The 13,029-nt window shown below is 39.4% G+C and overlaps 1 protein-coding gene across 1 annotated transcript in view; it reads right to left on the bottom strand.

Moving 5' to 3' along the window:
• The window catches only part of LOC140549432 (scavenger receptor cysteine-rich domain-containing protein DMBT1-like), a 61,969-nt gene that overhangs the window by 10,629 nt on the left and 38,311 nt on the right, over positions 1-13,029 (bottom strand). Inside the window, 5 exon segments of the mRNA XM_072673072.1 lie at positions 233-547; positions 655-961; positions 4,750-5,063; positions 6,228-6,536; positions 8,215-8,523. Coding sequence (XP_072529173.1) covers positions 233-547; positions 655-961; positions 4,750-5,063; positions 6,228-6,536; positions 8,215-8,523 — 1,554 coding nt within the window.

Below are 13,029 nucleotides of genomic sequence, written 5' to 3'. Positions count from 1 at the left end.
TCTGTCCAGGCCTGTTTCATAAGTTTCTTTTTTTTAATAATTCTGTTGAAGCATGGTTGAAAATCAATGTCGGATTTTCATTTGTTCATTTTCATAACATTTGTATTTATTATTACTTTTGTCAGATTCAAGTTATTTCTGTGACCATTGTGGGTTTTTCTTTCATTAACCAAGGGGTACCAACAATTTTGTCCATGTGTGTACACAGTCATTTACTAACATGATGACGCACCATTGCAGATGACTCCAACATCCTGTTTATGAGAGCATGCAGTTCGACTCCATGATGAAATGGGACATTTTGACATGTGTGTTTCGTTCCCCTGACAATTAAACACATCAGCCCAGATCCGGTCACTCCCCTCCCCAAACCAGTCTGACCCCAACACTGCCACAGCACTCCCACACTTCAGCTGACCACAGAGGGCACTGGCAGCTCTCATATCCCAGCTTACATCACACACTGTGCCCCACTCACTGAGGTACTGGAGCTCCACTCGACCAGAACAGGAGTCTAAACCGTTCATCAACCGAGCCTGAGTGTGACCTAAATGAACATCATATTACAGAATTTAACACGGATTGAGAGAACATTTTCAGTTTGCCAAAGTTTGAAATCACTTTTTAAGGAGAGTTTAAATATTCATACTGTACCAGCACACACCAGTCCCACATCATTGTCATGAGAGCACTTGTGTGTGAGTGAGGTTGGGTGTTTTGGGCAGAAGTAAATCTCAGATTCGTTGCCTCTACACTGAAGCTCCTCTGACCACACCTGACCCTCCCCTCTGCCAAAAGCAGCTGCTCCCAGCACCTCCACAGGAAGCCCACAGCCCAGCTCTCGACACACAACCTCTGCATCCTGCTGGTCAAAGCCAGCATCACACACTGTGCCCCAGGTATGTCCATGAAGCACCTCCACTCTCCCAGAGCACAGATGAGGACCATCAGTAAGTCTGGACTTCCTGTGACCTGTGTGTGTATTTGAATTACATTAAGACTTTACACAGCATAGAAAAAAATAGTAGATTTACAGAAACACACTGAGACACTTGCCTAGACAAGGATTACTATTAGTCCTAACTGAATTACGACTGGAGCTTAAAAGGAAAATGTAGTCTTAGACTAGGCTCTATCTCTTTCTGAGAAACACGTCTTTTCAGTAAAAGGTAATAAATAACTAGAAAAGTGCTTTTCTTCAGTGTTTGAACAGTAATTTTTTCTAGGTGATTTCTAGGAAGTTGCTATGCTCTTACAAGAAGTTGTGATGCTGTTGATAAGTGATTGCTGTTGTATCTCATGCTATGGTATGGGTTGCTATGAAATTGCTGGGCAATTACTATGCTTTGTACTTGTCCATGTGTCTGCTGTGATGTTTCTCAGCAGTTGTTGTGGTACCCCAGACTGTTGCAATGCTATTCAAAGGATGCCGTGGGAAATTTGCTGTGATGTCCCAAGCAGTTGCTATGCTATTCCAAGTGGTTGCTATGCAGTTTAAATGGTGTCCAATGTAATTGATATGTGGTTGCAATTTGGTTAATAAGCTTTGGCATGTGGTTGCTAGGTTGTTGCTATGCAGCTTTTTTTGGCCTTTCTGTTTGATGCTATGTGGTTGTTAGGTAGTTGGTATGTTGTTCCATGTGGTTGCTATGGTGTGGCTTATCAGTTCCTATGCTGTTCTGAGTTGTTGCCATGGAATCCCAGGTGGTTGCTATGTTGTCACTAAGCAGTTGCCACTGTGTCCAAGATGTTTGCTCTTCAGTTGCTAGGTGGTTGATATGCTGCCTGGGTGGTCACTATGCAGTTATCATGCTGTTCCAAGTAATTACTCTGCTTTTGCTGAGCAGTGTCTATGGCGTCCCAAATGGATGCTATGCAGTTTCTAGACAGTTGCTTCAGTATACCAGACGGTTGCTGTGCAGTCACTTTGTACTTTCTATGTCATGCTAAGTGATTACAATGTTGTTGTTAAGCAGTTATTATGTTGTCCCAGATGAGTGCTATGCAGTTGCTATGCAGTTGCTAAGTGACTGCTATCCCAGATGGAATCGTCAGAGCGCGGTTAGCTTGACTCCAGCCGAGCAGCCCCCGTCGTTCATTGCCATTCTCATCCACATCACTTGCTACTCAGTGAATTACTCCAGCACGCTCCTCAGGTGCCATGTTTCAGAACATTTACCTGTTCAACTTTGACTGAGTGGAAGGCTGTGGTGATGAACATGCAGCTGAAGGGAGGCAAGGTTAACACCTTGCCTCCCTTCAGCTGCATGTTCATCACCACAGCCTTCCACTCAGTCAAAGTAGTGTGTGCAGAAATTAGGCAGAAAAAATATTTTATGCAATTTTAATTATTTAAAAAAACGTAATAACACATGTAACATTAAGCTGGTAACTGTATTGTGATTACAAACTATTTAACTGTGATGTATTATATTATTTCTTTTTAGAAAAGTAATCATATCACTGTAACGTTATAATGCATTACTTTGTACCACGTTATCGCCAACACTGACCATAATAAACTATTAGGCTGTGCCCCAATTGTGTACTACACACACATACTATAAGGTATACACTATATACATGAGCCCTAATAGAGCAGGTTTGACAAGTTGATACACAATTTATTTAAATATTACCATACTAACACATTTCCTAATGAAGTGATGCTTACGTCGTTTTCCGCTGTTTTTTTAAATAATTGGTCCAGACGTGAGTAGCTCCTCCATTTACATTTCTCATTGCACTGTAGCATAATAGTGTCCATTGTAACCACACACCCAACCGAGTATATATCTTGGATTTTTAGTATACTTGATATTATTGACAATTTAATAAAACATACTTTACTCTTAAAAACTATTTAGTATCAGTGATTAGGAAGCAGTTGGGGTGCACCCTTAGAAAAGGGTCACAAAAAGCCCCAGTTGTTTTTATTCAGAAAGCAGTCCTGAGCTGTAGAACTGATCACAGAGCTGAACCCTGTGTATGTATGACAGTCAGGCTTGGAGAAAACTGATCGAGATAAGCAGCTGATCTACTCCTGAAGTGACTGAAGTGACCTGAACAGCAGCAGAATGTTAACGACTCGACCTTACAGTGACCACACCTCTATGACTGAAGTGATTTGCTTTGCAGTGAAACTCACATCCCAGTGCTTTCACTCTTACAGACTAGAATTAGCTTTGGTTTAATGACAAATTTAGACTTTTATTTTATACCATGAGGTTTAAACAACGCCCCACAGTCTAGCCCACAGTGGATGAGAAAGGGTGAAATTCTGAGCTGTTATGCCACTAAAGACTTGCTAGATCCTTTCAATAGATTCCTTAATGTGTTTTGCAGCTTTTTAGGAATGTTTGTCTAAACGTGTTTGATAATTATAGCAAGATCTATATTGTAAATATTAATATGGTAAATAATTAAGGGTAATTAATTCATTAGGAACGTTCCTTGCAGTGGGGCATTTCTATCTGCAAACTTTTTGGTTAATATATTGGAGAATATTCAATATAAAAAGCAAACAAAAAATATATTAATAATGTAAAATGATATAATCCTATAACATTGTATATAATAATATAAAAAGAAGTATAATTCTACATAGATACTTGTCAGCTCCTCTGTATAGCGCCCTCTCCCGGGGCGATTCCGAGCCCCCGCCCACAGGCCCATATAAGGACTTCCTCCTCGCTTGGTTCCTGTTTGGTTCGTTGTATTGCTTCAGTGACTCGTTTCGTGTTCATGCGGTTCACCTGAGGCTGGGGTACTTAAGGAGCTTCGACGCTGAGCTCCTTGCCGAGAATTGCAATTTTGGGATCTTGAGGTAGCGAGAGGTTCCTGATTCGGCTCCTGATTCGGCTCGCGGTGCGTTTAGGACAGCTTCGGCTCTTCGTCCACGTTCGCGAGCAGACCACCTGGCCGAGCGCTCGCGCTCTCTACCAAGATAGACCCCCTCTAGACTCTTGCCAAGTAGCTGGTCCCCCAAGTAACCCCCCGGTCTCAGGTCTGTTTGATTTCGCCCTTTGGTTTGTCTCGTTTGTGTTGTGTTCAGGGTTGTGCCGGTAGCTGCGGCTTCATTTGCTTTGTTTTGGCTCTTTGTGTGTTTGAGTGTTAATAAATGACCTGCATTGGACCCATCTCTGCCCGTGTTCATCCCTCTGTGTCTGGCCTAACCCGCAGGACAATACTACATAGAACTCCTCTGCTAAAGCATGTGTTGGAGGGTTTATCAATATTAGACTTTAAGACTTAAGTTTGTTTTTGGTTTGAGATCATTATTAATGTTTTATTGCTGTATTTACTGTTTTTACAGTATCTATTGTTTCTACTGTATTTGATTTATTTTCTGAACAGTGTTATGGATACATGTGTAACTTTTTACTGGTTAAAAGTTGGAAGTATTGTGAGGATTAATATTTTTACAATAAATTATGTGTTTAAATATGGAACATGGACACATGCAGGGGAAGTAACTGAACTACCTCTTCTTTCACTCTTTCTGACTAATGTTCATCCTCAGATTCAGGAGAGGATCCTGTGTTGAGCAGTGAGGGAACTGCACTGTGTTGTGAGGAGTGTTAGTCAGTCTGCTGCTTAATTGAAAACTAGTGGTGTTTATATATTATTGGCTCAAAGTAGAAACATATTCAGCACTAATTTACACTCAAATGATTAATTAAAATGAATCTGGTGTGAAGATCCTGGAAAAATGTAAACAGTTATTCAGGATGTGATGACTGAGTGTACTTTACCTGAACAGATGACTCCAGCATCTTCATTATGATTACAGTAATGTTTACCCCATCCTCGTGATCTACAGTTCTTCAGTGTAGACTCTGATCCACTACAGCGCACATTATCCATCCAGATTGGTCCTGATCCTGGTCCAAACCCAAGATTTGTCACTGCCTCTACAGCCTCCCCACAGCCCAGCTCTCTACACACCACTCCAGCATCACTCATATCCCAATTATAACCACACACTGTTCCCCACTGATCATCATGAAACACCTCCACTCTTCCAGCACAGCGACTGCCACCATTCTCCAATCTCACACTGCCTAAACAACAGAGAGGTGAGGATGCAGTAAATTCAGTGTAGTGTAGAAACAGCATTTGATCAACAAAATAAAAAAATCCCAGTGCGTTCACTCTTACAGACTAGAATTAGCTTTGGTTTAATGACAAATTTAGACTTTTATTTTATACCATGAGGTTTAAACAACGCCCCACAGTCTAGCCCACAGTGGATGAGAAAGGGTGACATTCTAAGCTGTTATGCCACTAAAGACTTGCTAGATCCTTTCAATAGATTCCTTAATGTGTTTTGCAGCTTTTTAGGAATGTTTGTCTAAACGTGTTTAATAATTATAACAAGATCTATATTGTAAATATTAATATGGTAAATAATTAAGGGTAATTAATTCATTAGGAACGTTCCTTGCAGTTTGGCATTTCTATCTGCAAACTTTTTGGTTTATATATTGGAGAATATACAATGTAAAAACTAAACAAAAAATATATTCATAATATAAAATTATATAATCCTATAACATTGTATATAATAATATAAAAAGAAGTGTAATTCTACATAGATACTTGTCAGCTCCTCTGTATAGCGCCCTCTCCCGGGGCGATTCCGAGCCCCCGCCCACAGGCCCATATAAGGACTTCCTCCTCGCTTGGTTCCTGTTTGGTTCGTTGTATTGCTTCAGTGTCTCGTTTCGTGTTCATGCGGTTCACCTGAGGCTGGGGTACTTAAGGAGCTTCGACGCTGTTTTTACAGTATCTATTGTTTCTACCGTATTTGATGTATTTTCTGAACAGTGTTATGGATACATGTGTAACTTTTTACTGGTTAAAAGTTGGAAGTATTGTGAGGATTAATATTTTTACAATAAATTATGTGTTTAAATATGGAACATGGACACATGCAGGGGAAGTAACTGAACTACCTCTTCTTTCACTCTTTCTGACTAATGTTCATCCTCAGATTCAGGAGAGGATCCTGTGTTGAGCAGTGAGGGAACTGCACTGTGTTGTGAGGAGTGTTAGTCAGTCTGCTGCTTAATTGAAAACTAGTGGTGTTTATATATTATTGGCTCAAAGTAGAAACATATTCAGCACTAATTTACACTCAAACGATTAATTTAAATGAATCTGGTGTGAAGATCCTAGTTAAATGTAAACAGTTATTCAGGATGTGATGACTGAGTGCACTTTACCTGAACAGATGACTCCAGCATCTAAAGAATGATCACAGTTATGTTCACCCCATCCATCTGATCCACAGTTCTTCAGTGTAGACTCTGATCCATTACAGTCCACTTTATCCAGCCAGATTGGTCCTGATCCTGATCCAAAGTGACCATACTGTGGGGCATCTACAGCCTCCCCACAGCCCAGCTCTCTACACACCACTCCAGCATCACTCTTATCCCAGCTATCACCACACACTGTTCCCCACTGATCATCATGAAACACCTCCACTCTTCCAGCACAGCGACTGCCACCATTCTCCAATCTCACACTGCCTAAACAACAGAGAGATGAGGATGCAGTAAATTCAGTATAGTGTAGAAACAGCATTTGATCAACAAAATAAAAAAATCCCAGTGCTTTCACTCTTACAGACTAGAATTAGCTTTGGTTTAATGACAAATTTAGACTTTTATTTTATACCATGAGGTTTAAACAACGCCCCACAGTCTAGCCCACAGTGGATGAGAAAGGGTGAAATTCTGAGCTGTTATGCCACTAAAGACTTGCTAGATCCTTTCAATAGATTCCTTAATGTGTTTTGCAGCTTTTTAGGAATGTTTGTCTAAACGTGTTTGGTAATTATAGCAAGATCTATATTGTAAATATTAATATGGTAAATAATTAAGGGTAATTAATTCATTAGGAACGTTTCTTGCAGTTTGGCATTTCTATCTGCAAATTTTTTGGTTTATAAATTGGAGAATATTCAATGTAAAAACTAAACAAAAAATATATTCATAATGTAAAATTATATAATCCTATAACATTGTATATAATAATATAAAAAGAAGTATAATTCTACATAGATACTTGTCAGCTCCTCTGTATAGCGCCCTCTCCCGGGGGGATTCCGAGCCGCCGCCCACAGGCCCATATAAGGACTTCCTCCTCGCTTGGTTCCTGTTTGGTTCGTTGTATTGCTTCAGTGACTCGTTTCGTGTTCATGCGGTTCACCTGAGGCTGGGGTACTTAAGGAGCTTCGACGCTGAGCTCCTTGCCGAGAATTGCAAGTTTGGGATCTTGAGGTAGCGAGAGGTTCCTGATTCGGCTCCTGATTCGGCTCGCGGTGCGTTTAGGACAGCTTCGGCTCTTCGTCCACGTTCGCGAGCAGACCACCTGGCCGAGCGCTCGCGCTCTCTACCAAGATAGACCCCCTCTAGACTCTTGCCAAATAGCTGGTCCCCCAAGTAACCCCCCGGTCTCAGGTCTGTTTGATTTCGCCCTTTGGTTTGTCTCGTTTGTGTTGTGTTCAGGGTTGTGCCGGTAGCTGCGGCTTCATTTGCTTTGTTTTGGCTCTTTGTGTGTTTGAGTGTTGATAAATGACCTGCATTGGACCCATCTCTGCCCGTGTTCATCCCTCTGTGTCTGGCCTAACCCGCAGGACAATACTACATAGAACTCCTCTGCTAAAGCATGTGTTGGAGGGTTTATCAATATTAGACTTTAAGACTTAAGTTTGTTTTGGTTCGAGATCATTATTAATGTTTTATTGCTGGATTTACTGTTTTTACAGTATCTATTGTTTCTACTGTATTTGATTTATTTTCTGAACAGTGTTATGGATACACGTGTAACTTTTTACTGGTTAAAAGTTGGAAGTATTGTGAGGATTAATATTTTTACAATAAATTGTTTTTAAATATGGAACATGGACACATGCAGGGGAAGTAACTGAACTACCTCTTCTTTCATTCTTTCTGACTAATGTTCATCCTCAGATTCAGGAGAGGATCCTGTGTTGAGCAGTGAGGGAACTGCACTGTGTTGTGAGGAGTGTTAGTCAGTCTGCTGCTTAATTGAAAACTAGTGGTGTTTATATATTATTGGCTCAAAGTAGAAACATATTCAGCACTAATTTACACTCAAACCATTAATTTAAATGAATCTGGTGTGAAGATCCTGGAAAAATGTAAACAGTTATTCAGGATGTGATGACTGAGTGCACTTTACCTGAACAGATGACTCCAGCATCAACAGAATGATCACAGTAATTTTCACCCCATCCATCTGATCCACAGTTCTTCAGTGTAGATTCTGATCCATTACAGTCCACCTTATCCATCCAGATTGGTCCTGATCCTGATCCAAAGTGACCATACTTTGGGGCATCTACAGCCTCCCCACAGCCCAGCTCTCTACACACCACTCCAGCATCACTCATATCCCAATTAACACCACACACTGTTCCCCACTGATCATCATGAAACACCTCCACTCTTCCAGCACAGCGACTGCCACCATTCTCCAACCTCACACTGCCTAAACAACAGAGAGATGAGGATGCAGTAAATTCAGTATAGTGTAGAAACAGCATTTGATCAACAGATAAAACACCAACAACTTTCATCCTCTCAAGTGTAACAGCAACCAGTCACACACAGCCAAACCTCCAGTGAGTGATTCTGGGTCCTGAGATTGTCTGGATTGTGTGGAGACTGGACAGAAATGACACCAAAATGATGGAGTAGTTTAGAGGAATGTCAGATTTCACTGTATGACCTGTTCCTCGGTCAGCCGATAGATTAGAAAAGGAGAAGATTACTGGACAGTGTGTCTTCACTGGATGCTTTACTGGATGACATCACAGCAGAAACATGGGGGGTTGTGGGTTGTGTTCAATTATATTCTCCCACTTTTAGAACAAGACAGTGTATCAGTATTAGTATCTGATCAGACAGACAGGAGGGATCAGAGCAGTGAGCAGTTGGAAGATCTTTTTCCCCACATTAGTTACTAATTTTAATATTGTAGTATTGAGCTTATTGTCTTTTTTAGGTCACTGGAAAGTTACGACACTAAGCAGAGCTTCGTTTACTTTATTTAACACAATCTCTGTCTTTCAGTTCATTTAGCAGGATGTGTGTGTGTGTGTGTGTGTGTGTGTGTGTGTGTGTGTATAGTGTTGATGTAATATACATTTAATAGGGAGGTATGAGTAAGTACTGGAGAGAGACACGACTGTAGTCTGACTTTACTGTAAAGATAAATGAGGAACATTTTCAGGAGGGTCTGTCAGACTGAAGTTATTCTACAGAATTTCGAGTCTTGATTTAATAAGAATTTCATGCTGATGAAGTTCACTGTGTTTACTAATGGATTTACATCTTAGGTTAGGTCTGATCTTGTGAAGATGAAATATTCAGCTGTTCTGGTCAGTATAAACCAGTAAAAACTTTAAACATTAAAAATGGAATTTAATCGTCGCTTGAGAAAAAACTGATGTAAACTTTACTAACTTTACTGAGCTGTAAAGGAAGGGAGAGCTGCTGCTACAGCGCAATGTGCGACTGACATTCACTGACGCAGTGAAACACACACCAGTAAACACCAGAGTGAGAAATTATCAAATTAAATTCTCTATGTTTCATCTTTTTGTATTTTATTTTTAGAGATATATTTTATTATATTTACTAAAAACTACAATAAAACACTAAAAATCTAGACTTTTTTAATCTTTTTGATTATTTGATGGTGAGAGTTCACTTACCAGCTGTGGAGAGTGTGATCGTGGAGGACAGAAGAATGAGAAGCACACAGCTGTCCATCTCCCTCTGACCTGCACACACTCCGTTCAACTCAGCAGCAGAACAAGCTTCACCTCCACTCCCCCAGAGAGACTGAAGACACTGAGAGAGAGAGAGAGAGAGAGAGAGAGAGAGACCCCACAGCCGCCAATCACACTCACTATGACCTTATTAGAAAGAGGAGAGGAAACCATCAAAAAGTTTCAGTGACAAATCAGAGGAGGCATTTTTTTTCTTTCTCCATATTTATCAAAAGAGCGTCAGCGCTGATCAACACAACCCCACCTCCCTCTCTAGAGGAGTGTGTGTGTGTGTGTGTGTGTGTGTGAGAGAGAGGAGAGACTGGCAGCAGTGTGGTAGGAAACCCACCAACATACAGGAGACTGACTTCAGAGAGAGGAAACACTCCAGTGTAATACAGCTTTAATGCTGCACCTGCAGAGAGCTGATCCATACACTGATAAAGCCCCTCCCAGCACACTCTCTCTCTCTCTCTCTCTCTCTCTCTCTCTCTCTCTCTCTCTCTCTCTCTCTCTCTCTCTCTCTCACACACACACACACACACTGTTAGGACAAATGTGAACAGAAATACTTGTTTATCACTCTTTAAACTTCAAATTAAACTGAGTCTAATACAGTTAGTTTTATTCGGCTGAATCGAGGCAGGTGAGATTTTCTTCATTAGATTGTTATGCAGAGCTCTGTGTAAGAAACCCATGATTAATAAAGGAATACAACAAATAACACATTATTATTTAAAATAAATAAGCATAATAATAATAATAATAATAATAATAATAATCTTGTTTTAATGATAATTTTCTGTAACACTAATATTTTTTAGTCTTTATTTCTGCTGTACAGAAGCATTATGCATCAGTGGCTGCAGTTCTCTTTATTCTCCACTAGATGGAAGCAGAGCATTTCTAATGTCTATATTCAGGCCTGTGAAGCCCCTCTGTCTCTTTACTGACCTGCTGAGGTTACTGATGGTTTTCCAACATCTCTCCTGTGATCTCTCAGATATACAGAGCTGTATTGGAGCACATTCCTCCTCCTGTGGCTTTCAGGACATAATGAATTGATCTTCGAATGGATTCTACATGATGTTGGATCAGTAGTGTGGGAATGACTGCAGGTGGCTCTAAGCACCGCTGACCACATGTAATTATATAGATACAGTCAGTGCTATGAACCTGCTGCTTGTGTCTTTCTGCACTGCAGTGTTGAGCTCAGATGTGATGTGTCTGGATGTGATCTGTGTCCGTTTGCACAACTTTGACCTTTGACCTTTCTGATCTACATGCTGTTTCTGTCCACCAGGTTGCCAGTTACTGGTAGTTTTTTCACTTTTCACTCTATTCTTAATGACAGCTTGATGTAGCTGTGTGTGTAAAGCCCAGGACAGAGGTTCTGGAGATGCTAGAACCAGCATGCAGAGACAAATATCACACCAGGTTTATAGTCACTGATCTGACACATTTTTGTCCATTCTAACTCAACTGAGAATGAACTTGTGCTTGTTATGGTGTTAATAAACTGTCAATAAACTGGATGCTTGGTTTGAAATTACTCAAAACATTTAATAACTCATGTAGTCATTATAATGCAGCAGTGCTTCTGCACTGTGGCCTAGAAGTCACTCCTCAGGTGAAAGGCCTCAGGACTTATAAAGCATCTATAAATGTGAGTAAGTGGGTATTTGTGATGGATACATTAGAATTGTACATTTATTAATTAAATATGAGTCATATTGGAAATAGTGTACCAAACTACTACTGCTACTACTACTACTAATAATAATAATAATATTCATCATCATCATCATCATCATATAGTAATAATAATAATAATAATAATAATAATAATTGTAATAATAATAACAGGACAGTTATGAAATGTAAAACATCTATACACAGTTGTGGTTTGAAGTTCACACACACTCATCATGGACACAAGTGTCATGGCAACACTGGGCCTTCAGCCTTTTTAGGGGGTGAATTAATTTGTAGTTACACTTCCTGACTGTAGGGGGAGCTCAAAATAAAATTGTTCAAACTCATTTATGTGGACCTGAGTGCATCTCAAACAGTTTTGTGAAAAAATTATTTTCATTTATAATTAGAATAAATAAATAAATTGCCTTTTATTTGTAAATAATTGTGCTTTATAAATACATAATATTTAATTATTTAATAATAATTTATTTATAATTTATTTGATATTTATTACATGTGAAGTGACATATTTCAGGACTATTTCTGTTGTACTGTAGATCAGTGTGGCTCAGAGTGTGTTTAAGAAGTACACACAGTGTCATTTATATAAAACACTGCTTTTAACACAATTATTTCACTGATCATTTGTTTCTCTTATTAGTAAAAATGATTTCCTATGTTCTTTTCTTACAGCGACGTCAAAAGCAACACACACACTCTGAGTTGGGCGACATATGTAGGGATCATTTTAGTGCCCTTTATTTTTCATACACAGTTATTGACTGAAATACACTGTAGTTGGTATTTTGGCCCATTCCTGCATGCAGATCTCCTCTAGAGCAGTGATGTTTTGGGGCTGTCGGCGAGCAAAACAGACTTTCAACTCCCTCCACACATTTTCTATGTGGTTGAGGTCTGGAGACTGGCTAGGCCACTCCGGGACCTTGAAATGCTTCTTACATGCTTCACAGTAGGTATGGTGTTCTTGGGATGCAACTCAGCTTGTGATTGCCTGTATTTTTTACTCATTTTGTCTCTCATAGTTGAAGTGTACATATGATAAAAATTACAGACCTCTCTCATCTTTCTAAGTAGGAGAACTTGGACACACTTGACTAAATACTTTTTTGCCCCACTGTAATGGTGGTGTATTTTTATATACTGTTTACCCTGTTTACTGTGGTGCTGTGTGGTTTGGGACACAGCCCTAGTCTCAGTCTCTGATGCTGTGTTCACTCTGTGTCTAAAAACTTTGAATGATATCTGGTTATTATTAACTATATCTCATCACTACATTAGTTCAGTTATTTTCCTTCAACTTTTCTAATCCTCATTACTGAAAGAACTCATGTTCATTATTAAACGACAAAGCAGAATATTTTTAATTCATAATATGAGCTATGTTTGTTTATTTATTTGTACTGTAATTTATTTGTTTGTTTATTTATTTGTACTGTAATTTATTTGTTTATTTGTACTGTAATTTATTTGTTTGTTTATTTATTTGTACTGTAATTTATTTG

Source organism: Salminus brasiliensis, chromosome 2 (assembly GCF_030463535.1).
Source record: "Salminus brasiliensis chromosome 2, fSalBra1.hap2, whole genome shotgun sequence".
Classification (NCBI taxonomy): Eukaryota; Metazoa; Chordata; class Actinopteri; order Characiformes; family Bryconidae; genus Salminus; species Salminus brasiliensis.
Note: the sequence above shows the minus strand (reverse complement) of the source record. Positions and strands in the feature narration are given on the sequence as shown.